Source organism: Muscardinus avellanarius (genome assembly GCF_963383645.1).
Source record: "Muscardinus avellanarius genome assembly, chromosome: 1".
Taxonomy (NCBI): Eukaryota; Metazoa; Chordata; class Mammalia; order Rodentia; family Gliridae; genus Muscardinus; species Muscardinus avellanarius.
The window spans coordinates 5818054-5845053 of record NC_137786.1 but is presented as its reverse complement, the minus strand read 5'-3'; the positions used below and the strand labels follow the sequence as shown (position 1 = coordinate 5845053).

The 27000-nt window shown below is 41.6% G+C and overlaps 1 protein-coding gene across 1 annotated transcript in view; it reads right to left on the bottom strand.

The window, feature by feature from the left end:
* The window catches only part of ADCY2 (adenylate cyclase 2), a gene marked incomplete at both ends in the record, with an annotated part of 422955 nt that extends 400188 nt beyond the window's left edge, over positions 1-22767 (bottom strand). The window contains one exon of the mRNA XM_080711368.1: positions 22549-22767. Within this exon, the coding sequence (XP_080567494.1) occupies positions 22549-22767 (219 nt within the window). The remainder of the gene's footprint in view (positions 1-22548) is intronic.
* Between the last annotated feature and the right edge of the window lie 4233 nt (positions 22768-27000).

Sequence of the window (27000 nt, the reverse complement as noted above, 5' to 3'; positions counted from 1 at the left end):
TGCGGTACCAGGACATTTTTTTTTCAACTGGACAAAACATCTCAGGGAAAAGAGAACTAGGAAAGTGTTTTCTCATATAGGCTCAAAATATATGCAAGCTAAAAAAAAAAAAAAGAATAACGAGAAGGACAAGAGATTTTAAAAAAAAGAGAGAGAGAGAGAAATTCAGGAAATCGAAGGAGCCTATCTTGAGAACTCTGGCTATTATTGTTGGCCCTCTGAGATGACTAAAATCAAACAAAGAAAAGGTTAAAGAATTTTGAGAGATTTGTTTCCAAATGAATACCAATCTGATCTATAGCTGTTTTGGATTTAAAAGAAATGTGGGGTTCTTTGTCTCTGCTATGACAGGAAGTGGTCTGAGAAAGCTACTTTGTCCCCAAAAAGTAACTCATTCAGATGTGTCAAGAAATAAATAAGAGACTCATCCACATAGAGTCAGGGGCCACAGAACACAAGAACAAAAGAAAAGGGGCTATTGCAGACAAGAGTCCAGGTCTAGTGGAGAAGCAGTCCTCACCCTCAAGGCCAAGACCCTCAAACTTCCCGCCCAGGCAGGCCTAGAATCGCTGGGAATCAGAGACCAGTGTGTGCCCATTCTTGCTGTGAGGCAATGGGAGGGTATCCTGGGGTGTCTTCTGTATCGAAGGTGGTTGATCATGCGGTTGATAACACATCTTTTCAGTCCCCTAGGTCTGTAGATCAAGAGAAGCCACACTCAGGCTTGATGAAGAAATGACTGTTCACCATTCATCTGAAAAAATCCATGATCTTCTCTCAAAGACCCTTCATTCATGCTGAGCTTGTTGACTTTAGTGGCCAGATCTTTTTTCTTCAGTACTGGGGATGGAACCCAGGTAAATTCTACCACCTCCAAGCTACATGCCCAGCCCAATTTTTTATTCTTTATTTTGAAATAGGGTCTCACTAAGTGGCGGTGGGCCTAAGTAGCTGAGGCTGACCTCGAACCTGCAATGCTCCTGTCACAGTCTCCAAAGTACTAGGATTACAAGCATATGCCACCAGGGATGGCTAGCAGGACTTCTTATGAAAGGGATATCTGCATTTTCCTAAGGAGGGAAGACACTAAGCATGTGTTGAAAGCGTAATTAGGCTATGGTAGTGAGCAGGTCTGTCAGACATTCTAGCTCACCTTTCTGTTATGGCTTTGTCAGTGAACTCTGCTGTAATAGCCACCTTCCCTGTGTTTCTGCTCTTGTGTAACTCTCCCACCCTGATCTGGGCCCGGCCACTTGGCTCTCTTTGGCAAACGTAGTGACAGCTGTGTGACTCAAGCAGACGCTCGACAATGCTTGCCTAGTGAGTTTCCTCTCTTCCTGTGGCTCTTTGGAAGCCTCTGAGCTCCATTCAAAGACGCTCAAGCCTCTCCTGATAAATGAGGGGAGACATGGAGTCCAACAATCTGTCACCCAACCCATGCCCAAGAGCTGCCTGACAGTCTACCTGTTCAGCACTTGTGTAAATGAAGTCATTTTTCATAATCCGGCTATTTACTAACCTGCCAACTGACCGTGCAAGCATGAGAAACCAGTAGAGATCAACTGGGCATCCTCTGTAGGAAGAATTAATAAGAACTGTGAGCTAAATAAAATAGCAGTTATTCCAATCTGTTGTGTGGGGGTGGTTTGTTACATAGCACAAGCTAACTGATAGATCTTCCTTCCAGGCATATGGAAGTTTGGCATGGCTTTAGAAGATGTGTGCACACTGTATGCCCCACAAAGAGCGACATGGTGCCCTAGCCTACATGTGGATGGTACACCCCTCATCAAGCATAGTTCTTTGGCTGAACTTGGACGTATCTTAGAGATACTCATTTAGTAGAGTATAGTGAAACTGGCTTGACTTCAGAGACAGAGTCATAAAAATATCATGCACTTTATTTTTGTTCTTTGAAGATACTCAGAGCGCAGCTAGCAGACTTTGAGGAAGCCAAGTAAAGGGCACTTTAAAGGCGTTATGGGCAACAATCCTAGCTGAATCATAGCTCCTAGGCAACACTGGCTACCAAACAGGTAGGGAAATAGGCCTATTTCGTGGAAAAACTTTAGAAGCATTGGGCTTACTTTTTCTTTATAGGCTTTGTAGAATTCAGCTGGGAATCCATTGGGTCATGGGATTTTCTTCATTGGAAGGCTTTTTATTGCTGCTTCAACGTTATTAGTTACTACTGGTCTGTTTAAGTTTCCTGTTATCTTCTTGATTCAATTTAGGTAAGTTGTATGTGTCAAGAAATTTGTTCCTTTCGTCTGGATTTTAAAATTATTGGGATAAAAATTTTCAAAATAGATCCTGGGGATCTTCTCAATTTCTTTGGAGTCTATTGTAATATCTTCCCTTTTGTCTCTTATTTTATATTTGGGTCATTTCTATTTTTCTTTTGGTTAGGTTGCCTAAGAGTTTGTCAATCTTGTTTATCTTCTTAAAAAACCAACATTTTGTTTGACTTATCTTTTGTATTTTTTATTTTCTATTTCATTAATTTGGATTTGATTTTAACTATTTCATCCCTTCTATTGGCTTTGGAGTTAGTTTGTTCCTGTTCTTCTAAGGCCTTGAGATTCATCATTAGGAAAGACTTGAAATCTTTCTATCTTTCTTCTTTTTTTGCTTAAATATGACCACTCAAATATATAAATTTTCCTTTAAAGACCAGCTTCGTAGCGTCCCAGATACTGTGGAAAGTTGTGTCTCCATTTTCAATTAATTATAGAATTATTTTAATTTATTCCCTTATTTATCCTCTAACAAGAACCTCTTTAAAAGTATATTTTTTAATCTCCATATACAATTCCCATGTACCTTCTTGCCATTGATTTCTTATTTTAACATACTACTATCTGAGAAGATGAAAAGTAGTATATATACTTTTAAATTAACTAATAATTTGCTTTGTAGCCTAGAATATAGTTTATTTGGAAAGGGTCCATGAGAAGAATGGAAAATCAGCTTTTGTTGGGTGAAATGTTCTGGAAATGTCTATTAGGTCCATTTGATTTATAATAGTTTTTAGGTCTGAAGAGTACTGATCTTTTGCCTAAAATTATTCCACAAAATAAAATGAAATCAGATACTCCCAAACTCATTCTACAAAGCCAATATCACCTTGATATCATAATCAAATAAAGATGCCTCCAGAAAAGAACAGATCCATACCCTTGATGAAGATAGATGTAAATTTCTTAATAAGGATATTAGCAATTGGCATTCAATGCCACATCAAGAGAATAATTCACCATGACCAAGTCAGGAATGCAAGGTTGGTTTAACATATGCAAGTCAATAAATATAATTCATCATATAAACAAAATCAACAATAAAGACCATGTGATCACCTCAAAAAATACAAAGAAAGCACTGGACAAAATCTAACACCGTCATGCTAAAAGCACTTAAAAATTAGGAATAGAAATGAATTGCCTTAACATTATAAAGTATTTTCTATAAAGATAGGAATAAGACAAAGATGCCCACTATTACCACTCTTATTTAATGTAGTACTTAAAATTCTAGCTAGTGAGGCAAGGAAAGGAAATTAAAATAATATAAATAGGAAAAGTAGAAATTATTTCTTTGCAAATGACATGATTATATACTTAAAAGATTCAAAACTGAACAAAAGTCAACTCAAGATTGTATCCAAAAACCTAGAAATTAGACAAGAAACTATACAATTATTAGCATCAACTCTCCAACATATAAGCACTGGTAGATATTTCCTCATTAAGACTCCTAAAGCTCAGGAAATAAAAACAAGAAATAATAAATAGGATAGTATCAAATTAAAAGGCTTCTGTACAGAAAAGGAAATAATTAAGAGTCTAAAGAGACAGCCTACATAATGGGAGAAAATCTTTGCTAACTATTTCTCTGAGGAAGGACTAACATCTACAATATATAAATTTCTCAGAAAAGTAACACTAAAAATAATCTAATAAAAAATGGACGCCGGGCGTGGTGGCACACGCTTGTAATCCCCGCGCTTGGGAGGTGGAGACAGGAGGATCGCGCAGGTTCGAAGCCAGCAGCGCTGGCGTAAGAGACCCTGTTTCAAAAATATAAAATAGGTCTGGGAGTATAGCCCAGAGGAAGAAGGGCTTCCAGGAACCCCAGTACCACAAAAAAAAAATTGGACAATTAAACCAAGCATATACTTCTCATAAGAAGATGTACAATTGGCAAAAATATATATGAAAAATGAAAAATGTTCAACATTACTAGCAATTAGGGAAAACCAAATACAACCTACACTGAGATTCTACCCAACTCCAATTAAAACAGCAGTTATCAAGAATGCAAAAAAATATTGGCAAGGATGTATGAAATAGAAACTCTTATACACTGTTGCCACATTTATAAATTAGTTCAGCCACCAAGGATATCAATATGGAGGTTCCTTTAAATAACTAAAATGGACCCCACTCTCCGACCCATCTATACCACTCCTCAGTATCCTTCCGAAAGAATTAAAATCAGAATATATTATTGATACGCATATGTCCATGTTTATAGCAGCAGGATTCATAATGGCTAAATTATGGAACAAACCTAGGTATCTGTCAACAGATGAGTGGATATACAAAATGTGTTCTACACACACAATGGAATTCTACTCAGCTATGAAGAACAAAATTATTTTCAGGGAAATAGATAGATGTAGAGAATATTCTGCTAAGTGATATCAGCCAAGCTCTGAAAAAAAGGGACATATATTTTGTAGAAGCTAGAGAGAAAATAAGGAACTTCAATGCAGAGAGAGACCCATGGAATAGTGAAAGGGGATGGAGGGAGGGGATAAAGGAGGGGAAGAAGGAGGATTGAAAAAGAAAACTGTTCAAATATTTCTGTGGCAATGTGTGGAGTTATTACTACCAATTTTACTAACAATGTTGCAAGGGGGATCACGTGGAATGTGGAAGGGAATATACCAAGAGCTATGTTCATGATTTTTTTTATCACATTTAACATTTTACACATTTAACAGTGCTGTATAATTGCAATTCAATTATAAAATAAATTTCCAAAAGAGAGCAGGCCTAAAATGATGGCAGCCCCCAGCCTTCAAGGACCCCAGCTAATGCAGGAGCAGTAATGAGCTGCATTGCAAAGCTTTCTTGAACTGCAGGTTCAGGAGGAAAATGAATTATGTTGTTGTCTAAAGTTCTGTGGCAGTTTTAACAGCATATAACTCTGGCCAGTGAAAACAATATGTATGTCCATGTAAGTTGTTAATCGCCAGGAGTAAGACACAGAAGTATTCTTCTCCACCCTGATGTGTAGATTGAGAAAGGTAATATGTTCTGGTGTGCACCTTCCTGCATCCTGAATCCTTGGGTGACAGTCCTATAGAGGGTCCCTCTGCTGACTTACACTTATGTGCACTTGAGCAAAAGTGTAACATTTATCGAATAAAGCCACTAAGATTTTGGAGTTTAGTGTTTCCTTAGTGTGATCTAACATGTTCACCTCGAAGGAACAGGAATTAATAGAGACAAGGATGAATATTAATCAAATACATAATAGCATAAAAAAAGAGGAAGGATGGTAGTTGAGTCACTTAAAATAGAAAGTCTGTAAGGATAAGCTGGGCGTGGTGCCTTGAGTCTATTATCTCAGCACATCGGTGACCAAGACAAGAATCACAAGTTTAAAGCCAGTCTCAGCAACTTAGGGAGACTTTGTTTCAAAATTTGAAAAAGGCCTGGGGTTGTATCTCAGAAGCTGAATTCTGACGGATTGTGAAAATGGGGACTGTGAGGAACAGCTCATCTCAGTAGCTGTAACAAACAGAAATCAGCTCCCAAGAAGGCAGCCCCTTGACATGAAAAGCAAAGCAGCAGAGATGATTACAAACAGAAACACAAAAAGGGAACCACAGCAGAAGAACATCTAATATTCTGAACATGAGATCGACGGCAAAGAGCCCAAGCGCGTGATTTACCTGGCGTGGCGGACAGTGCCATCTAAGGCCGCCAGCCTGAAACAGGACTGCCAGGTCCACAGCCCCAAGAAATTCCAGCAAGTAAACCAAGGACTTGTGCAGAAAGTGGCAGCAGAGCTCCAACATCCATTCTAGTTGGGGTTAGGTGAAATCTCAGGGTAGTTTGATCTGCATCTCTCTGCCAATTATGTTGAACATTTTTTTCATACATTTATTGGCCATTTGAATTTCTTCTTTCATGAAGTGTCTATTTAGTTCGCTTACCCATTTTTTGATTGGATTGTTTTTTTTAGAAAATGTTGACTTTCTTGCATTCTGTGTATATTCTAGATATTAGTCCTCTATCGGAGGAGTAGGTGGCAAAAATCTTCTCCCTTCTGTTGGCTCTCGATTGAGGTTCTTGACAGTTTCCTTTGCTTAACAGAAGCTCTTCAGTTTCATGCAATACCACGTATTGATTTGACTTTTAGTTTGTTGTGCCTTTGGGGTCTTGTTGAGAAAGTTTTTTATCTGTGCCTATGTGTTGCAGTGTTGGACCTATACGCTCTTCAAGGAGCTTCAAGGTCTCTGGTTTGATTTCCAAGTCTTTGATCCATCTTGATTTGACTCTTGTGCACAGTAAGAAAGTGGGTTTAATTTCCAATTTTCTGCACATGGTTAAACAGTTTTGCCACACCATTTTTTGAACAGGCTATCTTTTTTTCCAGTGTATGTTTTTGGCCCCTTTGTCAAAAATCAATTGGCTGTAAGTGTGTGGATTTTTTTTTCTGGGTCTTCTATTCTGCTCCATTGGTCTATGTATCTGTTTTTGTGCCAGTATCATGCTGTTTTTATTACAATGGCTTTGTAGTATAGCTTAAAGTCAGGTATTGTAATTCCTCCTGCATGGTTTTTGTTGCTAAGAACTACCTTGGGTAGTCTGGGATTTTTGTTGTTCCAAATGAATTTAAGGACTGATTTTTCTGTGTCTGTAACGAATAATCATGGTCATTGAATTAGCATTGTGTTAAATCTGTAGATCACTTTTGGAAGTATAGCCATTTTGATGATATTTATTCTGCCTATCCATGAACATGGCAGATCTTTCCATCTTCTAAGATCTTTTCGATTTCTTTTTTCAATGTTTTATAATTTTCTTTGTAGAGGTCCTTTACCTCCTTGGTTAAGTTTATTCCTAAGTATTTTTTTTTTGTCAGAAATCATGAGTGGAAGTGTTTCTGAATTTCCTTTTCAGCGGATTTATGGTTGGTGTATAGAAAGGCTTCTGATTTTTTGAGATTGATTTTGTATCCCGACACTTTGCTGAATTTGTTGATCAGTTCTATAAGCCTTTTGGTTAAGTTTGTTGGTTTTCTTTTCCTATTTGTACTCATTTGATTTCATTTTCCTGCCTTATTGCTCTGGCTAGAGTCTCTAGTACTATATTGAAGAGAACTGGTGATAATGGACATCCTTGTCTTGTTCTTGTTTTTAGGGAATTTCTTGAAGTTTTTCCACATTTAATATAAAGTTGGCTGTGGGCTTTTTGTAGATTGTCTTTATGATGTTGAGATATGTTCCTTCTATTCCTATTCCAATTCTCTGCAATGATTTTATCATAAATGGATGTTGGATTTTATTTTATTTATTTATTTATTTATTTATTTATTTATTTATTTATTTATTGGTGGTACTGGGGTTCCTGGAAGCCCTTCTACCTCCGGGCTACACTCCCAGACCTATTTTATATTTTTGAAACAGGGTCCCTTATGCCAGTGCAGCTGGCTTCAAACCTGCATGATCCTCCTGTCTCCACCTCCCAAGCATGGGGATTACAAGCGTGTGCCACCACGCCTGGCTGGATGTTGGATTTTATCAAATGCTTTTTCAGTGTCTATTGAAATGATCATGTAATTTTTTTCTTTGCTTCTGTTTATATGATGAATTACATAGATTGATTTTCATATGTTGAACCAGCCTTGCATCCTTGGGATGAACCCGACCTGCTCATGGTGCATGATTTTCTTTATGTGGTTTTTTTGTTTTTGTTTTTGTTTTTTTTTTTTTTTTTGGTGGTACTGGGGTTCCTGGAAGCCCTTCTACCTCCGGGCTACACTCCCAGATCTATTTTATATTTTTGAAACAGGGTCTCTTACGCCAGTGCGGCTGGCTTCGAACCTGCGCGATCCTCCTGTCTCTGCCTCCCAAGCGCGGGGATTACAAGTGTGCGCCACCACGCCCGGCTTCTTTATGTGGTTTTGAATGTGTATTGCTCGTATTTTGTTTAGTAGTTTTGCATCCAAGTTTATCAGATATATAGGCCTGTAGTTTTCTTCCTTGAACTGTCTTTATTTGGTTTGGGAATTAGTGTGTTATTGGCTTTGGCTTCATATAATTTATTTGGAAAGGTCCCACTTTTTCTATTTCATGAAATAGTTTGAGGAGTATTGGGGTTAGCTCTTCTATAAAGGTTTTATAGAATTCACTTGGAAAACCATCTGGTCCTGAGCTTTTCTTTGATGGTAAGCTCTTTACTGCTATTTTAATCTCTTTGATTGCTATTTGTTGGTTTAAATTTTCTATATCTTCTTCACTCAGTTTAGGAAGGTTGTATTTAACTAGAAAGTTGTCAATTTCCTCCAGACTTTCCATTTTTTTGTAGTATAGTTTTTCAAAGTAGTTTCTGATAATCCTCTGGATTTCTACACTGCCAGTAGTAATGTCTCTTTTTTCATCTCATCTTCATAATTTGGGTTGATTCTGAAAGAGATGGGATTCTTCCAAAGTCCTTCTACAAGGTTAGCATCACATTAATACCAAAACCAAATAAAGATACCTCAAGAAAATCAAATTACAGTCCAATATCTTTGATGAATAAAGATGCAAAAATTCTAAACAAAACGTAAGCTATACTCAGTTAAAACCATATCAAGGGCTGGGATGTAGCTCAGTTACAAAGTGCTTGCCTGGCTAGTCCACCACCCTGGGCTCAATCCCCAGTCCAAAAAAAAAAAAAAAAAAAAAGAGAGACCCCCTTTAAAAACCATATCAAGAGAATTATACACCATGACCAAGTTAGTTTCATCCCTGAAAAGTATCATATGCAAATAAATACATGTTTTCCACCACATAAATAGAACTCAGAACAATAACCACATAATCATATCAATATATGCTGAAAAAGCATTTGACAAAATCCAAAATCCAACACCCATTCATGCTAAAAGCACTGAAGAAAATTGAAATAGAAGGAATGCATCTCAACGCATTAAGTCAATATACAATAAACCCAAAGCCAACATCATATTGAATGGGGAAAACTGCAAGAATTCCCTCTAAAATCAAGACCAAGACAAGGATGCCCATATTACCACTCCTTTTCAATATAGTCCTAGAGACTTGCCACAGTAATAAGACAAGAGGATATCTAATGAATTTAAATTAAAAAAGAGAAATTAAAATTATTCTTGTTTGCAGATGACATGATCCTATATATAAGACCCAAAGAACTCAATCAAAAGACTACTGGAGCTAATTAAGCAATTCAGCAAAGTGTCAGGATACAAAATCAATCTAAACAATCAATTGCTTTTCTATATGCCAACAATGAATCCACAAAGAACGAAATTAGGAAAACAATTCCATTCACAATAACCTCAAGACCAATAAAATACCTAGGAATAAACCTATCCAAAGTCATAAAATACCTCTACAATGAAAACAATAAAACATTACAGAGGCCGGGCATGGTGGTGCACTCTTGTAATCCCTGCGCTTGGGAGGCAGAGACAGGCGGATCGTGCAGGTTCAAAGCCAGCTGTGTGCGCTGGCTTAGGAGACCCTGTTTCCAAATAAAAATGTAAAAATAGGTCTGGGAGTATAGCCCGGAGGTAGAAGGGCTTCCAGGAACCCCAGTACCACCAAAAAAAAAAAAAAAAAAATTACAGAAAGAAATTGAATAAGACTTGGGAAGATGGAAAGATCTCCCATGCTCATGGATAGGCAGCATAAATATCATCAAAATGGCCATTCTGCAAAAAGTTATCTACAGGTTCAATGTAATTCCTATCAAAATTTCAACGACATTCTTCAAAGATGGAGAAAAATCAGTCATGGGTTTCATATGGGAAAATAAAATACCCAGAATAACCAAGCAATTCTCAGCAACAAGACCATTCGGGGGCAGCACAATCCCTGACTTCAAATTATACTACAGAGCAATAGTAGTTAAAACAGCATGGTACTGGCTCAATCACAGGCACACAGCCCAATGGAACAGAATAGAAGATACAGAAACAAACACACTCGCTTATAGTCAATTGATCTTTGACAAAGAGGCCAAACTCATAGCTCGAGCAAAGACAGCCTTTTCAACAAATGGTGCTGGGAGACTGGCTATCCATTTGTAGAAAGATGGAACTAAATCCTTGCCTCTCACCATGCACAGGAATCAACTTGAAATGGATCAAAACCCAGACCTGGAAATCAAATCAGAAACTCTGAAGCTATCAGAGGATGGCATAGGCTCAACACTCCAACATATAGACACAGGTAGTAACTTCCTCAACAAGACCTCCGAAGTTCAGGAAATTAAAACAAGAATTAACAAGTGGGATGGCATCAAACTAAAAAGTTTCTGCTCTGCTCATCAAAGGAAACCATCAAGAATCTAAAGAGAAAGCCTACAGAATGGGAGAAGATCTTTACCAGCTACCACACTGATAGAAGGCTAATATCTAGAATACAGAATGAACTAAAAAAAACTCTACACTAGGAAAACAAATAACCCAATTAAAAATCATGTTATTCACAAGAAGATGGAAAGATCTAGACAACGTTATGTTAAGTGAGATTAGCCGAGCACAGAAAGAGAAGGGACATATGTTTTTTCTAACATACTAAGCTATGAAGTAGGGATACCAGAAAGACTCCAGACAATGGAGAGGAAACCTCAGCAAATCCAGAGAGGAAGGGTAGGAATGGAAAAAGGCTGAGGTTAATTAAAGGAAAAGCTACATTCGAATATGTGTATACATGTGACTATAACATTGTCAACCTGGACACTCAGTATTGGGAGGGAGGGAAAAGAGAAGTGGGGGGACCACCAAAGACTTTGTGAATATATGTCACTGTCAATATGACCCACATTATGATGTAAAACTATAGCGTATCAATAAAAAAGAAGTCAAATTCTCCCATATTCAATCCCAGTACCAAACAACAAAAGAAGTAAAGATAATGTTATAAATAAAAATGAATATGATAATAAATGATAATAAAATATCAAAATGAGAATAGTATTATTTAAATTTTTCCATAAATTTGAGAATTTGAATAAAATGTAAACATTTTTAGAAAAATATTTTAATGTGACTGACTAAAGAAATACAATTAGAAATACTAAGTAGTCCAATTACTATCCAAGACACTGAAGAAGAAGTTTTAAAATCTTCCAACAAAGAATGCAACTACTTCTTGTGGCTTTCGGGGCAAATTATATCAACTCTTTCCAACACAGTGAAAATTTTCTCAAAGAATATCTATAAAGGTATATTCCCTAGCTTATAAGACCAGCAAAATTTTAACTCACAAGGAAATAATAATTTGATAAAGGAATATTACAAACCCTTCCTACCAAAGATTATATTTGCAAAAATTGCAAATCACCTCCAATTTTTCATGGGATATCATGAAAACTGAATTTGTCTTAGGAATATACAAAATTATTTAATATTACATTGACAAATTTAAAAACACCTTAAAAAAGCACATGAGTATCTTAATTTGTTAAAATTCAATGCCCAATCAGCATTTAAACATTTTTTAGATTAGAATAAAAGGGAATCTCAGATGGCATCTATAAAATTCTATAACAGACATCATTTTAAGTGGATGGATGTGAATGAATTGCCTTTAAAGTTAGAAAAAAAGGTAAGGGTATTTCAATTACAAATTTTGCTAATACCATATTGGAATTCTTAACTAGCATAATGCCAGAAAGAGAAATTACAGATTGTGGTACTAAAAAACTCTCAATATTTGTCAATAATTTGATTTCTCTGTAGGACAATTTAAATAGCCTAAAGTCCTGTTATTTTTAAATAAGTGGGCTATGATAGCAAATTTGCTTTAGATATCAGATCAATATTTAAAATTCAATTGCATTGATTTACACTAGCAAAATAACAGAAATTGAGATTTGAAAAACACTGTTTACAATAAGCAACAAGCTACAATACATTTTAAGTGTGGCACAATATAAGCAAGAACAGCACATAGAAAACTTTCCTGAAGCACACTAATTAAGGGGATGTTTAAGATTAAAGGCGACCCATTTAATGTCAGTTATCAACTGCCAGCAATGAATGAATACATTCAACATGAAATTTCAAAATTCTCCACAACATTTTTAGATGGAGAATAACATAAATTGACTGTAAAGTGCACATGGAAGAACAAAATGTAAAGAATAAACAAGGCACTTTTTAAGGTGTTGCTAAGAAAATGGCACTTGTCCCATCCAGCTTATATATTATTAATTTAAAGCTTTAGTAATTATAGTGTGTGTATGTGTGCATGTGTTTGTGTGTGTGTGAATGTGTGTAGTATGCAGGGTTAAAACAACAACAAAAGAAATATAGCAGAACAGCCCACAACGTATTACTCATATATGGAAATTTAATGTATGACAAATGAAGGAAAGAGTAAATGAAATGTTATCAAAGCTGATTTCCTACAAGAAAAAATGCATTCATAGATTTTGATCTGTACCTCACCACACACATATATAGACACCACTTAGAATGAGTTTACATTTTGATAACTCCATCACAAATTGAAAGTATTGTAAGTGGAAATGTCTTTTAAACACCTAATCTATTGAACACAATGGCCTAGAAACAGCACAGATACGGTATGGCTGTTCCTCTCTTGATCACAGGCCATACGGGGAGCTCAGGTTCACCATCCCACCAGCAGCACAAAAACGATTGTACTGCATATTGCTAGGCCAGGAAAAGAGCCCAACTCAAAATTCCAGGTATAGTTTCTACTGAATGGGTCTTACTTTTATGCCACCCTTAAATAAAAAAAATTCTAAATCTAACCATTCTAAATTGGACTGTCTTATACTGAGAGAGGGGAGGAGGGTGGAGATAAAGAGAGTGAATATGAATAAAAAGAAAACAACAAGAGATAAACCCAATTCCAATATGAAATTTACATCTGAGGAGAGGAGGGGAAGAAATTTGTGAAACCTACAGAGACAAAGAGATGCCATGGAGATGTTCTAATCATATCAGATCTGCAGGCGTTTGTTTTAACAGAAACAAATAACTGTGCCAAATAGAGATCAAGAAGGAATTGTGTTCAAGCATCCATGACTAATAAAATTAATCGAATGGTTAATCCCCCTCTGTGCACCCAAAGTCTATTTCCACAGAGCATGGATGTTACCTGTTTGCATGAACTGCAAGTGAATACCTGGGATAGGCATTAGGTTCACCTTGTGTCTAAGTGATGTTACCAACTCTTCACTAGCCATTTCACTCATGGTTCCCTTATCTTTTCAGTGAGTTTTTTTTAAAAAAAAAAAAAAAAAAACATTGATAGCTATTACTGGTTCTAGTAATGGGCCACAGTTTTATTTCCTTTACAATGTCTAGAGACTAGTAGTAGAAATCTTGATGATTTATCTCTTTATTCTTTATACAGTTTCTAAAAATAATATATTGAAACACACACATACTATAATTTATATAACTTAGTCTTGTCTTGGTTGCAGTATCCCAACATCACTCTGTGTAGGGATTCACTGATGTGAATGGTCAAATTTCGCTATCCTATAATCCTGTAGTCAGGGCTCCCAGTGCCGATCTGCCATCTTCTCCATCAGAAACCGTCAGTGACCCTGGAGATTTGATTTACTCTCAGGATTCTCTCAGACATAATATCTTTCTTGAGAAATCCTCTTCAGAATCCCAAAGTTCTATAAAAAAAAACCCACTGTACTTCATATCTGCAAGTTCCAACTTCAATAAATTATTCACTCAATATGTTTTGACTGCTCCGGAACTGATAATTCCCATTACAAGCACCAACTTTTTCAAAAATGACTTGATTGAGCCAAGGTACAGTTTGCCCTTATGAAATCCCAGTTCCTATGACTCAGATTTTCTCCTCCTCTTCTTCTCCTTTTCTTTTCTCTGTCTCTCCTTCACCCCCCACCTCCAAAAAGTTATTCTAGGACCCTGGGCAGAGTTAGAGAACTCACTGGCATGGTTCCTCATGATGGCTCTTCAGATGAGGTTCTTACCAACACTGCACTATTATCTAAGTCTGGACAAGTATACAATAGGGGATGCAAAGAAGAAGTTGCAACATTGCCCCAACTGCTGGACTAATGAAGTCTTCCTCCAAACCTCTTCTCACCCCTTTTCCGTGCTTTTTAGCAGATTGTATTATTTGTATACAAAGAGTAGCACAGGATTAATCTTGTCAAATCGACCCCACACATGTACATGACTCAGTAATCCCTTCCTCTCCTTCCAGGCAACCATATCATCATGCCAAATTCCTACTTTGATACCATGAAACCACACAAGTATCACCTTATCAATATAAGTGATTTTATTTAAATGTATCCAAAGACAACAAAACTGAAAAAGTATCGAAGACGCTGGGCGTAGTGGCCCACGCTTGTAATTCCCGCGCTTGGGAGGCAGAGACAGGAGGATCGCGCAGGTTTGAAGCCAGCCATGCTGGCTTAAGAGACCCGGTTTCCAAATAAAAATGTAAAAATAGGTCTGGAAATGTAGCCCGGAGGTAGAAGGGCTTCCAGGAACCCCAGTACCACCACAAAAAAAAAAAAAAAAAAAATATATATATATATATATATATATATCAAAGACAATATAAGTGTCAATTTGGCAAGAATTTTAGTGTTAAACCATCTCTGTATGCGCTTTTTTGTAATAACGCAGTTATACACACAACATGTGCCTTGCAAGTAGAAACACATTCCCTGCGCCTTCATACCTGAAATTAAAATTCTCCTTTTTGCCGGGCATGGTGGCGCACGCTTGTAATCCCTGCACTTGGGAGGAGGAGACAGGAGGATCGCACAGGTTCGAAGCCAGCCGCGCTGGCTTAAGAGACCTTGTTTCCAAATAAAAATATAAAAAATGTGTCTGGGAGTGTAGCCCGGAGGTAGAAGGGCTTCCAGAAACCCCAGTACCACCAAAATATATATATATATCCTTGTATTCTTTGTTTTCAGCCTGAAATCCATCTATCTAGAAGCACCCTTGACAAGGTGGTCCCTCTGTGGTAAGAATATAGTAACAGCAGAGACTTAGTTTGTTTCAGATAAAATATATGCCCAGTATTGGACTAAAAGCCCATATGGCCTATTTTACTTATTTCTCAACAAAGCTTCAGGAGCCTGGTTTTGTTACTTATTTTATTTCATGGAAGTAACTCAGGAAGGAACAGATAGCTTGTCAGGAACTCAGCAAAGAGAAAAAACTGAGGCTGAGAACAAGTCTACCAACAACATTGAGACTTTCACCAGTAATACCTATGATGGAAGTACATCGACTAAGAAAACTGCACTGTATTAAATAAGGAGGACTATACGTTTCCTCTCCAGAGAACTAACAATTAGTTGAGGAGACAAAATAAACCCACAGAACTAGTCTGAACTTCAGAGGAGAGTCATATAGAGCTAAACTATTTTGTGCCATTCATGAGTTTTGCAAGAGGCAGAGGTAGAAATCATGGCAGGAGTAATGTCCAGCAAAGGAAGGGAACAGAGTCCCCGCAACCAGGAGAGCGCAGCTGAGCTTGCAGCACAGAGAAGATGACAAAAGAGAAGGGAGCCATGCAGGGACCAGACGCCTGCAGCTTGTGAATTCCAAAGCAACAGGCTACCCTGGAGAGGAAGCCATGCTTTAAGGGATCACATCTATGCTCCAGAGGTGAGCTATTTCAGGTGCAATGAGGCCGATCCCAGTCCCTGCCCCCAGAAGGTGCTCAGAAAATATTCATCAAGGAATGGAATGCGTCAAGCTTTAGTCTCTCTCCATCCCAGTATCAAGTTATAGAACAGGCCAGTGTGTAGACGCTCCTGATATTACGAATCACTGATCAAACACCTTTAGCAAAATAACCCCATCAGTATTACCAGTGTTTTTGTGTTTTCAACAGAATGTATGGTTTTAAAATACGACTAAGCAGCTGGGCGTGGTGGCACACGCTTGTAATCCCCGCACTTGGGAGGCGGAGACAGGAGGATTGCGCAGGTTCGAAGCCAGCCGCACTGCCTTAAGAGACCCTGTTTCCAAAAAAATATTTAAAAAATAGGTGTCTGGGAGTGTAGCCCGGAGGTAGAAGGGTTTCCAGGAATCCCAGTACCATATATATATATATATATATATATATATATATATATATATATATACATACATATATATATACACATACACACACATATGTATACACATATATATACACATACGTATATATACGTACCATATATACGTATGTGTATATATATGTGGCTAAACAATCCAGCTCAATAGGAATGGCTATGGCATCCCATACTGTTCATGCCAGGGACTTTTCAGACAACGAAAACAAGGCCACAGGTGGATGCTCTGCTCTACGGGGCAGATGCTGGGAATATTAATCATAATGAAAATAGATGATTCCACTAATTCCAAGAGTCTATCCTGAGGAAGCATCTCTACCTAATGCCTTCATCATTGAAAAAGAAAAAATGACCAGGTAGAGTGATGCATGTCTGCATTCCCAGTACTTGGGCTGCTTGACACAGGAGGAGCATAGGTTTAAAGCCAGCTTCAGCAACTCGGTGAGATCCTCAGAAAATTAGCAAAACCCTGCTTCAAAAATAAAAAACAAGATAGAACTGGGGCTATAGCTCATAGGTAGACCACCCTTGGTTCAATCCCCAGCACCAAAAAAAAAAAAGGTAAAAAATGAAATGTAGTTGGTACACAGAATAAAAACTGAAGACATTCACATCAGCAGAAATTTCAAACAGAAGAGTGTTGTCTGTCTGTCGTGTCGGGATCAGCCAGGGTCTTCCAGACTGGACCTGCACTGTTTTCCAGAGAAGTCACTCAGGACAGGTGGAATGTCCTAGGACCTGGCCCCAGCCCGGCAGCTATGTGTCCTTGAAGAAGTGAATCTACCCTCTGGGTGTCAGTTCCTTCATCTGTTCCTTCATCTGTAAACTAGTGCCCCTCCAGCTCTAGTGTGATGCGGTGGGGGTGTTCTTCCTGGTGACAACGAAAGTTGGGTGACGGAAGACTTGGTGGTGGCCAACAGGTCTTAGACTGCTCTGTTATTCTGTGTAGGTATCATCCTAAGGGCTTTACAGCAGGTACTAATTCGTGTGCCTTATGAGGCAGGTACCCTTCCATTTGCAGAAAAGGAAACTGAGGTCCAACCATCTGCCTAAGGTACAGAAATGTAGTGATGGCAAGGGGCAGAGTTGGCACTCCAGCACAGATGGATACTCATTTTAAAACAGGGAGGGCAAGCTGCCATATATACATTTGATGACACTGTTTTTCTACTCTTTCTTTCTTTCTTTCTTTCTTCTTTCTTTGTGTGTGTGCGTGTGCGTGTGCGTGTGTGTGTGTGTGTGTGTGTGTGTGTGTGTGTGTGTGTGTGTTTTAGTAGGGATCTGAGCTGCAGATACTGAGCTACATCCTCATGGTTTTTATATCTAAAGGATACTTCCAAACCCTTTCTCACTAGTCCTCTACATTGCAGCCACCTGTCCTGCAGAAAATGACAGTTTTTCCTTGGCTTTTGTTGATACCATAGGTAAATATAACTAAAATGACTTAGTGCATTTTTTGGTTGCAAATTACAAACACCTGCAGAAGAAAAGTTTCCTGCAGGTATAGGAATGCATAAAAACATGTATCCATAGTTATCTTTGCTCCAGAGCCTAGGAATATTCTCTGTTCCTCTCCACTCTCCAAATTTTGGGGCTAGAAAAAGAATGCACAAATACTGAGTATTTGTGGAGTGTATCTATCTGCCTTCCCAGTCTTCGAAACTCCAGGAATAGAGTGATTCTTCCACCCTCTCCCCAGAGGAACCAAAAGAAAGACTGGAACTCTAAAGCCAATTTGCATCTCCAAATGTTTGGGTCTGTTGGTTTATTTGTTTTGGAAGAATAAGATTCATTTTCAATGGATAGATAAACGTAATGGTCTGATATATCTAATTATAGGAATAATACCTGATGCTGGAAAATTGATTTGTGATGAAAACTGCGTATGTTTATTGTTCTAAGGAACTAACTTGCCATAAAAAATATGGTAGGTAGTATTCTCAGTCATACAGAGTAACTATTTATATTTAACAAGAGTGCATACTTATCACAATCATGCTAAAACATTTTATTGAAGTATCTGCTTTTATTGAAGTATCTGCTTATATTTATGGGAATTAATTTTTCAATTTAAATTGAAATATTGACTATTCCTGATCATAAAGTTTATCCAAAGCAAATCTGGCTGGAGCCAGCTGGTATTTTGACAATCTAAAAAAAAAAATAAAATGTATGTCAACCTTCCTTAACAACGACAGGCAAATTTTCAGAAAAGTTAGCTGATTTGGGACATAATAAATGAGATGATTTCATTTTGAAAAGGGATTTTTCATGCATACAGCAATGAGAAGGAGCTCTACAGAAAGAGATCTGATAGGATATCTGACTTTGTTTGGTTTCTCTAGGACTCCGGTATTAGGGGTAAGCTAATTTTACTCACCTCATGCAGACTCTCCAGTTCTAGCACTTGGTAGATACTAGACAAACTGATGTTGAAACAAATATAAATCAGACTTTTCATTAAAACTTGCCGCCATAAGCAACATTAAATATTTATAACTATGAAACAGACTATGAAAGTTCAAGATATACTACCACCATGTCTTCTATTTTCTTTGTTTCATTTGTTCAGATAATTTGTTACACATATAGGATTAGAATTATTTTTGTAGATTTTTTTTTAATTTGAGCACTTTTTTTTTAATTGGTGCACTGTATTCATACATCATAGTGGGATACAAACTTTTGTAGACATACATGCACACATCGCCCAGTCAGCCCCCACCCAATCCCCACCCCATTCTCTCCCCATCCCTCCTTCCCATGCTTGGCTTAGTGGTTGACATCTAGTATTATAGCAATTTATCCAAAATTAAAAATGTTAATCTCACATAACAGTTTCATTTGTCTGATACCAAGCTTTTGACGACTTAAAGATAACATTTCAATATTTCTTTTTGCTTTCTTTCCTACCAGAAGATTTTTGTAGATTTTTATGTAGAAAATAAGCAATTACACAGGACTGTATTGTAAAGGTTTAAAGAGTGTTTATATTGTTTACAAAATAGTAAATACATGTGTGTGTGTGTGTGTGTGTGTGTGTGTGTGTGTGTGTACATGTGTGGTGTTACTGGTTATTGAGCCTAGGAGGGATTCTGCCTCTGAGCTACATCCGGCAACCCTATCTTATTTATTTTGTAACAGAGTTTCATTGAGTTGCTGAGGCAGGCCTTGAACTTCAGATCTTCCTGTCTCAAGTCTCCCAAGTACAAGGATTATAGGCATATACAACTTTGCCAAGCTTAGTACAAATATTTTGATGGCTAGTGTAACTTCAGAGACTTCATAGTCAATAAAGCAGAATCATGAATTGACCAGAGATTGGAATTAAGTGACGTCACTTTTGAACAATGTTAACTAGGAAAATGTTAAATCAAACAATGCTTGCTCACCCCCTTTTAATACATATTTCAAATCACCTCACACAAAGGAAACTACCTATAGCAAAAAATCCTTCTGTACTCAGATGATGCTAAAACCTTTTTGTATCCAAATGCTCCAGGAGATGGGGTGGGGGAAGGAGTGTTCAGAAAACTGCCAGGCTTCTTCTACAAGAGCTGATGAAAGTCTCATGGAAATCAAAACCAGGCAGATTCTGGGGAAAGAAGGAATCTATCCAAGATTGCAGGCAGCAAAAATAGATGTGCTTCAGTCCTGACTTACAGGAAAGCCCAGCTCTTCCAGCAAAGCGCCCTGAAGTGGAAACCTTCAGGGCCCAAAGTAGCTACAGCGCTTTTATCCCCCAAGGTAGACCTCTCAGAGCAAACCTCCTATATCTAAGACATGGACTCATCTCTACCCATGTAAACACAGCTCGATTTCAGCACCACTCCATTTGCAGTGTGCCTGTCCCAACCAACTTTGACTGCCTGGATGAAAAATATCTTTTGGAAACTGGGAGTCCCGACTACCAAATTCCTAAAAACAAAATAGAACTGAACTGTTGGGGGCTCAGAATCATCAGTGTCCTTTGGAAAATTACTGTCCCTTTCTCTTTTTTTTTTCTTTTTTATCGGTGCATTATAATCATACATCTTATTGGAATACAAGATGGTAGAGGCACACATGCACACTCAGCCCTTCCCCAGGTCCCACCCATCCCCTCCCCCTCCCTCCTTCTCATGATTGGCTTTGATATGTTTGTTAATGTACATCATGTCCATTTCTTTCAGCCATGGTCCATTGAGGACAGCCCTGCAGCCTAGTATCCACCTGAAGGTAATCTCTCAACCAGACTCAGTGATCCTCCAGGGAACAGCTCATGATGCCAAGGACTTGCTCAGTAGGCATGAGACGATGGACAGATACAGCAAGAACAGAATCTCTTTTGCCATCCACGGACAGCCCTGGGTGACCGAGTGCTCTGAGAAATGCCCACTTTGCTGAGATGGTTTAATGAATACAAGGAAGGGAGGTGGGGATGGTTGGGTGATGTATCAACAGTAGAGGCACCTGGGTAAAGTTGTTACCACGCAGACATTTGCACCAAGCAAAATTGAACATAGAGGCATTACATAAAGAGACGTAACGAGCAAAGACAATTGAAAGAAGGGCGCTGCAAACATCACTGCGCTCAATCTCTCCCTGACCCATTCAAGAACGTGCAGGGCAATGACGTCTAAGAAATTAGAGTGCTCTATCATGGAAAGTAGCAAAGTAGCATGTGTAGGGAACACGGCTCCACACTTGTCTAGCTATATTAATGGTGCTATAAATAGGCCATCACCTGCTCCTCCTTCCCATTTAGAAGGGAACAAGCCAGAACAGTTTGAATTACAGGCTCAGAGGAATCACAAGCGCAAAAGGCTGAACCCAACAGATTTCCAAAGGAAACCGCCATAGTGCTTTCTTCCTTGCAGGTGGGCGAACATAAAGGAGATGTCTCTGGAAGCTGCCTGCCAATGACACTGTACAGAAAGCTCTCCCCAACTCCTTTTCCACCCTGATAGTAGTAAAGTCAGATAAAGAGGCTGCTCCAGGGAGACGTGAGGTTGGTTAGTGGGAGGGTGTGGGAGCAGCCCTCCCTGTAGGTCTAGACCTCTGGAATCAAAGGGCTCCTGCCCCACCTGGTACACAAGGGCCATCACCTGTGATGTCTGTTTGTCATAGCCTCCCATGTTAGACTTTTCTCTTCATGGAACTCAACCAGATGAAAATACTCCTTGAATAATGGGGGGAGGGCATTGAAAAAGAAGGAACAAAACATGACAGTAACAATTCTCCCCATGCATAATTTGTGTGTGCGCCATCTGGCTCAAGATATCCAAAGCAAATTATCAAATACCAAAGGCAGCTATTCTGAGCACTCTGTAACACCAGCGAGGTCCACTTTTTAACTTGAGAAGGCCAATGAAGAGGCTTCTACCTAGGCACGCTCCAAGCTCGAAAACATCACTCAGGGGAAACACTCCCGTATCAGCCACTGACAAAAAGTAAATAAATAAACACGAGGTGCTGGGAGCCTTCCATACAGTCCGCACACGCATCTCTCAGGGGGCGCAAAAGTTTGAAGGTAGACTCCGGAGAGATGGGGACAGGAAGTTACCGCCATCTACAGACGGCCTCTCCTGTTCAACCGAGTTGATCCAGGGATCTCTGCCTGAAAAATAAAAACTGCCAAGACGGACCTCAGCTGTCGAGTGGAGCAGCATTACGCTCCCGGTGACGAAATTCACTTTAATGACCTGTGCCGGACTGCAAGCACGCGAATACCTCCCTGGACGCGGAGAGGCAAGGCCCCCTCCAAAGTCCGGCTGGCTCTTAGACTGGGAGCGAGCGGCGCGGCCACCCGCCGACTCTCCATCGCTCCCCCAGGGGCTCGGCACGTCCTGATGTGCAGAAAAGGTGCACGCTAGTGGATGTCCTCTCGCCACTAGCCAGTTCCCTAAGGCAGGCTTTTTTTTTTTTTTTTTTTTTTGGTTTTTAACTGAGTTAAAAACATCCAACCAAACTAAATCGCGGAAGGGGACCCAGGACCCCCGAGCCCCGTGCGCGCCCCGCGCGACTGTGAACCCCGCTCCCCGCGCGTCCACCGGGGGAGCGCCCGTCAACTTCATTCGGGGCCACGCTTTCCCGGGAAACTTTTCCCCGCCCGCAGCAGCCCCGGCCGGGGCGGCGGACGCGGTCGCGGGCTCGGTCTATGGGGGATGGAGACCGGGATCCCGGGGAGGCCACTCACCAGCCCGAGCGCGAAGAAGACGGCCAGCAGGGCCAGGCAGGCGCCCATGACGATGAGCAGCAGGAAGACGATGAGCGGGTGCTGCTGGCTCATGCAGTAGTAGGACTCGTACAGCCAGTCCCGGGACCGCGGCGGCCCCTCGCCGCCCGCCGCCGCCGCCGCCGCCGCCTCGGCGCGGTCCCGCAGGTAGCGGCGGCGCCGCATCGCCTCCCGCCACATCGGGCCGGCTCGCGGGGCGCCGGCCACCCCCGCGCCCGAGCTGCGCAGGGGCCTCGCGGCCGGCCGGGCGGAGCTGGCGCCCGGGGCTGGGCGCGGGCGGGGGCCGGGCGGCGGCCTCGGGCAGCTGCAGGCGCCGCCGCCGCGCGGGAGGGGCGGGTGCCGGGCCCGCCGCCGCCTCCCCCGCCGCGCCGCGCAGCCGATCCGCGCAGGGGCGGCGCCCGCCCGCCCGGCCCCGGCCCCGGCCCCCGCCCCCCGCCCGGCCCCGGCCCCCGCCCGCCGCGACTCCGCACCGCGGCCCCCGCCTCGCACCGCCGAGAAGACCGCGGGGCCCCACCGCCCTGGCTCGGCAGCTCCCGGGCGGCGGGGAGGGGCGCGGGCACGCTCCGGGGTCCCCGCCTCCGAGCCGCTCGGGAGTGGGGTGCCCCCGAGGACGGAGCGCACAGGCCTGGGCTCCTGCACCCCCTACTCCGGGGACCCTGGCGATTTCCTTCGTTTGACTCTCAAGGAGCGCGGAGGAGGGGTCGCCTGCCCCCCCACCTCCCCGCAGCGGGCACGGGGTCGCATCCTCCTCTCCTGGCTCTGAGCGCTGGGGTAGGGGCTCCCACGCCCCCTCCACTGTCTCACAGAGCAGGGGGCTTCTCCTCGGAGACGCAAGAGCACCCTTAAAGGAAAAACCCAAAGGCTCAATTAAAGAGGGAAGCCTGGTGTGCTGGCTGTGGTACCCCTGCCAGTCCTCACCCCCGCACTTATAAAGCCTCAGTTCGACTCTGAGGTGCCCAAGGGACACGGTTTCCCCATATCCAGTGTCTATGGGATGCTCCTCCTGTCTGGTCCGGGTTTCTGCCTAGGGGGAACCCCGGGGAAGGGGCAGCAGGGAGCTCCGCAGGGAGCTTTACAGGAAGTTTGGGCTTGGGGATTCCATTTGATTCCTTGACTGCACTAGGGACCCCTAAGAGAACCGGCCAGGGCGGGTGGGAGGCAGAGGTCCGGACAGTCCTGGAACCCAAAGCCCTTGACCTGCCCTGGAGGACCGAAGGGCTCATCCCTAGCCTCCCAAGGGGCACACCCTTCCGGAGCTTTCCTTCCCAAGACAATCCCATCCACCACACCACACCCTCCTTGCCTGCATCAGCCAGACACACAAGGACCATCCCTAGGTCTCTCTTGCAGTAAGCCATCTGTGCTCAGAGCTGCTCTAAGACCCGGATCTTCTCCAGCTGCCCCTCTGCCTGCCCAGGATGCCCTGTCCACCCCGAAGGCAGAGGCTTGTAAGCCGAGAGGCTGTGTGATCCCTGGATGCAGTACCCAGACCATGCACCCCTACCAGATATCCAGAGATTTTATTTTTGCCAAGTTAATGCCTGCACCAACCGTTGCAGAGGATCTTGATGAGGTCCCTCTTTCCCCACACTCAGGCAGGCATGGGAGCAGTAGATTCGGGGTTGGGGTTCAGGACACAGGGTTCTGGGAAGGACATTGAGATCCGCTCCCAGCCTTGGGCTTTTCCTCCTGTGTGGGACCAGAGAAATGGATGGACGGTCCATCTACTCCTGTGTGTGCTCCAGCCCCAGCAAAAGAAAAAAACTCTAGGTCAGCGGGACCCATCTCGCCCACCTGAGCACCCTTCAGACAAAACCCACCCAACCTTGGTTCCTTAATTCATCTCAGTCTGCCCCCTGGTACAAACCCTGTCTAGACTCAGTGGTTTTCTTTGGACCAGGAAACAGGATTACTATACTACCTGGATTTTAGGCTTTCTAAAGTTCCGAGAGCAGGCTTCTATGACAGACAATTCAGATGACTCAGATGTATAAATACCCAGAGTCCAGTCCATTGAATGGAAACACGGTAGAGTGGGCCACTGCCCCTGCCTGTGCTGCGAGGATGCTCTCCCGCCTGCCCTGTGCAGTCTTTCTGGGTCGGGCAGAGTTGCACACTTCAGTCCTTCCCCAGGCAGCGTATTAGTACTCATTTTCCCTCCAGCACCCGCTTCCCGGCTGCTTCCATTGATAAACGTCTGCCTTCACCCATCCAAGAAAGAAGGGGAAAAAACAGTAATTTAAATGTATAAGAAAAGTGAAATTTGATTACTCTCTTCTTTCTAGTGGGAAGATGAAGTATTTTACTACCCAATGTTTATATTTTAGATGTGTTCTCTGCCCGTAGCAGGGGGAATGCTTGTAAGATTTTATGATGCAAAATAGAATTAGAAAATTCTACATGGCAACTCTGCACTTGACCCTTATGAGATTTTTCAACAGTCATTTCTTCATTAGTTCATTCTATAAATATTTATTTTGCACCTGCCATGTGCCAGCTTCTGCAATTAGTGAGACCCTGTTTCAACAACAACAACAACAACAACAACAAAATATCAGGCTAAGAGTGTAGCACAGGGGTAGAATACCCTTGGGTTTAATACCCAGTACCACAAGAAGGAGGAGGAGGAGGAGGAGGAGGAGGAGGAGGAGGAGGAGGAGGAGGAGGAAGAGGAGGAGGAAGAGGAGGAGGAGGAGATAGAAATTCAAGAATGGGTCAGGCTTCTCAGATGTTTTGTTGTTGTTTTATTTGGGCTGCTTATTATTATTAGGACCTCTGTCAATGTTTTATGCCAAATTACCAGAAAAAAATACTGAAACAGTATAATGATCCCTGTTATTCTACCAGTGTTTTAAAATCAGTGGAACCAGGTATGGCTTTTAAAGTTCACAACCAACACTTTCTGTTTTGAAAGAGAGGGAGGGAAGAGGAAGAAACCAAATCATAACCCCCACACAGCAGGCAGTGAGATGGAAAGAGCCCCGAGTGCAAAGCCATAAGTATGAAATATGGGCTCACGTCACTGAGGGGACCCCAAGGAGTCCTCTAGTTCCTTCCTACGCCTTTAGGTAGCAGAGCTTGTGTGAAGGGTAAGGCGTGGGGATTAAGGAGGTTCTCCCATAAATTTACTCTATATCAATTTATTGGTGACAAAATACATAAAGAAACCAACTGCGGAAGCTCTAACTGGACCTGCGGGAGTGAGAAAGGAAGGAAGGAAGCCTTAGACGGATTTGCTTTCCCCGCAACGCTAGAGGGCAGCCTTCCATCCTTCCAGGGCAGCAGCGGGACCTGCTTTCTGTGTGACTTCTGCTCCTGCTATCAACACATTGAAGTTACACTAATTTTTGAACAAGAGACCCTGCATTTTCATTGTCCCCCTGACCGGCAGGTATGAATGCCAGTTCTGTCTGCAGACTGCATCCAACAGCATTCCTATCCCCCCGTATGGAAGGCGATCCCCTCCAAACAAGGTCTCCTCTGCCTGGACCGGCAGGCTAACTCAACCCTCCTCGTCGGGTCGTTTTTCACCAACTTCTCAAACACCACAACATACGCCATTGGTCATAAATCTAAGTAATCACGCTGCAGGACAGGTTTATGCATCAGTAGGTTTGGCGTTAAAAATAACTCCTCTCCGAGTTCCTATTTCAAATCCAGTTAGATTAGCTCAGTCAATAAAGATGCTGTCCTGTTCCTCCCAACGTCCATAGGGCCCTGATTAAATAAAGGCAGGCCGACAAATCGCGCCAAGGACAGAAGCGGACGAATGCCAACCAAGCCGGGCACACCGGGGAGCTGAGCATGGATATTTCCCTGTGTATTCGTTTTTCTCTCTGGCAAGTGCATTACTAAATTTATATAACAAAGTACGAACAATATGTCAACACATTCATTATCACCGGGAAATACGGAAATACGTTTTGTGTACCTAGATAACATTTACATTTTTATTGAACCAGCCAGCGTCTAAGAATACAGAATCCACCCAACCAAAGCCAGAGGCAGCTTGTGGCTCCTAGAAGTCAAATTAACTCTTTCAGCCCATTCATTTTGCAGCTCAGCTTCAAGATCGTTGGGCAAAGGCTGCGGACTATACCCTTAGTGTTCTCTTACGTTCCCGCACAGTAACAAGTGGTGCCTATGTGCCTTTGAAAGACCCTGTTCGCTCTTTTATGAGATCTCTCTCCAGTGACAAAATTAGTATATTTCATAGGATCATTTTTAAAATCTGACTTCAGGTATCTGGCTGGGATTGTTGGTCCTTGACATGGGAGAATATCATACTGGTATTTTGCAAGAGACCTCTCACAAAAGTCCACCGCTATTGAAAAGTTTGTTACTAGTACTGTTTCAACACATTCAGAGGAGTAGGAACAGGTTAATGACTAATCTGGTTCCAGCCTGTCTCCA